The following is a 3355-nucleotide window of genomic DNA, read 5'->3' as shown; positions in this document are numbered from 1 at the left end:
CCTCGATGTTTGTTTATGTTCCCGAGGGATCAGTGAACAACGCATTTATCTTACCGTACACGTCAATGTTAATGCTGAAACGTTTGAAGCATGAGTATCGGATCGTACATTTCAACCAACATGTGTGAATCAAACGACTCTAATCTTGCATCATGTTGTTTTTCCCGCAGTTATTGTCTTAGTAAAGTCATCGCGATATACTTTCTCTTTTTATGGTCACAGGGGCTGCATTTATTTATTTATTGAAATAGGAGGCAAATCTTTTCGTAGCCATCGCTAGCTTTTGCAGACGACACAAAAAACACAAATATAGACAAACACAAATCCCTTCCATAGATTCGTATTCACAAAACATCGGTAGTTTTAGTGCATCATGTGTGTTTCGTGTTATTCGAGATAAAGAAGTACTACCACGAAGTGCCGAATGAGTTGCCATGTGCAGCGGGGTACATTACAGTGTACGTCGTGTGTAAGTGGGGTACACTAAAAATAAGCCAATGAGAAAACGACATTTATGTGTGAGGTAAGATAGAATCGATATGTATCGTCACCATGTTAACTTCCAGCAAACGTATTTTCAGTGCTGTGAGGTTGATTGCAGATATATAAAAATGTTTACAGAGTAACCCCCACATCAATAACACCTTTAACCATATTTTAGGAGTTTTGACGTTTGTCATTTTCATTTGCATAATCATATGAATATATATACTCCTCACAGATTTTATCCTCATTACATTTTCATTTATTGAAATTGTAAATCATTAAAGGATGCAGTGGGAAGATGAAACATATGTACACACGATTAATGAAATGAAATGGTATTGGGCACTAATAGGCTTGCATATCATCAAAAACATGTACCCGCGAAACAGTCGTGCCAAATATGCTGCGTTTATGGAACAAAATGTGAACATTTCAGTTCAAGTCAACTGAGCAGTAATACAAGATCTCTAGGCGCCTTTCCATTGACCAAATGTGCTTTAAAGTTTCCGTTGAGGAATGTTCTGCCATTCTCTCTGTAACGCCTGTTCAAGTTCATCAAGTGTCTGGGGTGAACATGGAGACCGTAAGCACGACTTCCAGATCAAGTGACCTTGCAGGACAGTCCATTTATATGCTGTTATTCATCTAAACATCATGATTAAGAACTCTTTCTCGGGTATTATCATCAATAAAAATGAAGTTAGGAGCCGCTTGTTGTACCAGAGGCATGGTTACAGGTAGGTTTTAACCCTTCAGACTGCATGTGTGAAATGTGAAGCACATTCATGCCACACATTTGGGACGTTGTTTCAGAGGGTGGTCAGGTCCGGGTGATGTTATCAATGTTATGAGGTACATTTGACAGTCACTAAAGGTTATGTATTCGTTGAATATTTTCCTTTCAGTAACATGATGGCACAAATCGCTATCGAGATTGATAAAGATACTACAATAAAAATACTAGTTACTTAAGTTTTTGTAAGGGATATTTATAAAACGCCATCAACAAATAACTGTAAAAAAGTATGAGTGAACTATATCATAAGTGTTTACTAACCACTCACGGATAATGCTGATATCAGGTGTACGTTAAAAGGGCAAGTCGATTTCATATCTTGAAGTCCTGGACATAATATGAAGTAAATGGTAATTTACTGATGGACTATTTACCATCGTGTCCTCCCAACGCCAATCGTTAAACAAACTGAGTGGAGGTACTGTAAGATGCAGACCATTAGTAAAGCAACCATATCAAATTGCCCCCATTTCCTACACCACTGGATCGATACGAGGAACCAAGAGGAAAATACTCTACGTATCACTTGTCGTTTCGTCAGAAGTTCGACTTGACTGCGACTAGACGAATTGAAAAATACTTTCAAAATGCAACTGCGGGTATTCTCTCTGGTCGTTTGGATGGTGTCGTACTGTTCGTATCAGTCAACAATAGCAACAGCAACCATAAAAGATGAGTTCAACCTTTTCAATGATGTCATCGAAAAGCATTCTCCATTCTCAAAGTGTGACCCTCAAAACGGAAAGATTGTTCACATCAACTTCGTATTCTATCCTGTGTTTATAATAGAGCTTCAGGAAAGAGAGCAGGTTCTGTCCTCGAGTGGGTGGATCGACCTGTGGTGGACGGATACGAGATTAACTTGGAATGCCAGCAGTTACGGCGGAATTGAGAAAATATATGTTAAACAAAATTTGATATGGATTCCGGATATCATAAATGAAAATTCTGTTGCAGGCTATCATCTCTTGGGATCGGGTGAAGATTTTGTTCAAATTAATTCAAGTGGTGAGGTTGTATGGTCACCTGGAAACATTTTCAAAACTATCTGTGAAGTTGATGTTTTTAAATTTCCATTTGATTCCCAGCAATGCTCTTTAAACATAAGTTCATGGATGTATTACAGCAATGAGGTAAGATTTGTGGCATCAAAGAATTCCATTAATATGGACTTTTTCAAATCTAACTCTGAATGGAAATTGTCCAACATATCGATTTCTAGGTCTGTATCGACCTACATGGACGAAACTGAAAACCAGGAAGTGATGACTTTTATATTTAACCTCAAACGACACAGTACTTTTTACGTCCTCAAAATCATCATTCCTGCTGTCATCTTATCCATTTTGAACAGTTTTGTGTTCATCGTTCCACCAGAGTCTGGAGAGAAAGTATCAATGTCTGTAACCACAATGCTATCACTGACGGTGTTCCTCAGTTACATCGGTGACATTACCCCCAACAACTCAGAGAGCATCCCCATGATTGCTCTGTTTGTTGTCCTTCATCTTGCTCTGGGAGCTTTCTCCATCATCTGTAACATCTTTATTTTGAACATACACTACAAAGCTATCAATGAAACACAGCATTCAAGAAGGAACGCAATAGTCAAGAGATCAAACACAAATGCACCTGCCGAAGCGACACTGCAGACAATACCTAAAACTGTCGAATTACCTGATGGTATGAAAGCTCAGAAAGCCATGACAATTATGAGAAACCTTGATATCTTCTTCTTTGGTTTCTTTATGTTTCTGTCTGTTGGTGTGACGCTTGGCTGCGTAACAATGATGATAAAGTGAATATTCACCAATGAAATTGAAAAGAATAACCTGTTTCCCTCCTAGTCCTATCTTATGGATACTGTCACAGATTCGTTGGACAAAGTTAAAACGTTCACAATAAGAGATTAGGGGGCAATGGACTGTGGATGTGGAACTATGGTCTGTTCTAATTAGTGTCACTGGTGAACACTTCTCACTATCAGTAGATAGTGGAGAAATCAGTTGACTTATAAATTAGAAGAAGAAGAAGAAGAAGAAGAAGAAGAAGGAGAAGAGGTTTATTCAGTAG

At 38.3% G+C, this 3355-nt stretch overlaps 1 protein-coding gene across 1 annotated transcript; it reads left to right on the top strand.

The window, feature by feature from the left end:
* Positions 1 to 1869: 1869 nt before the first annotated feature.
* On the top strand, positions 1870 to 3355 carry LOC137291925 (neuronal acetylcholine receptor subunit alpha-7-like). The gene is made up of 4 exons (XM_067823482.1): positions 1870 to 2260; positions 2409 to 2415; positions 2505 to 3063; positions 3305 to 3355. The coding sequence occupies exons 1-4, from the start codon at positions 1870 to 1872 to the stop codon at positions 3353 to 3355; spliced, it is 1008 nt and encodes a 335-aa protein (XP_067679583.1).

The sequence above is a fragment of the Haliotis asinina genome, chromosome 7 (genome assembly GCF_037392515.1).
Source record: "Haliotis asinina isolate JCU_RB_2024 chromosome 7, JCU_Hal_asi_v2, whole genome shotgun sequence".
NCBI classification, from domain to species: Eukaryota; Metazoa; Mollusca; class Gastropoda; order Lepetellida; family Haliotidae; genus Haliotis; species Haliotis asinina.
The sequence above is the reverse complement of the archived record's forward strand: the minus strand, read 5'-3'. Positions and strand labels throughout refer to the sequence as shown.

Bases quoted from the DNA above. Each gene is read 5' to 3' on its own strand.
- LOC137291925 (XM_067823482.1), top strand. From the start codon at position 1,870: ATGCAACTGCGGGTATTCTCTCTGGTCGTTTGGATGGTGTCGTACTGT. The intron at 3,064-3,304 runs GTAACAATGATG...CTTATAAATTAG, and splicing joins TTGGTGTGACGCTTGGCTGC to AAGAAGAAGAAGAAGAAGAA.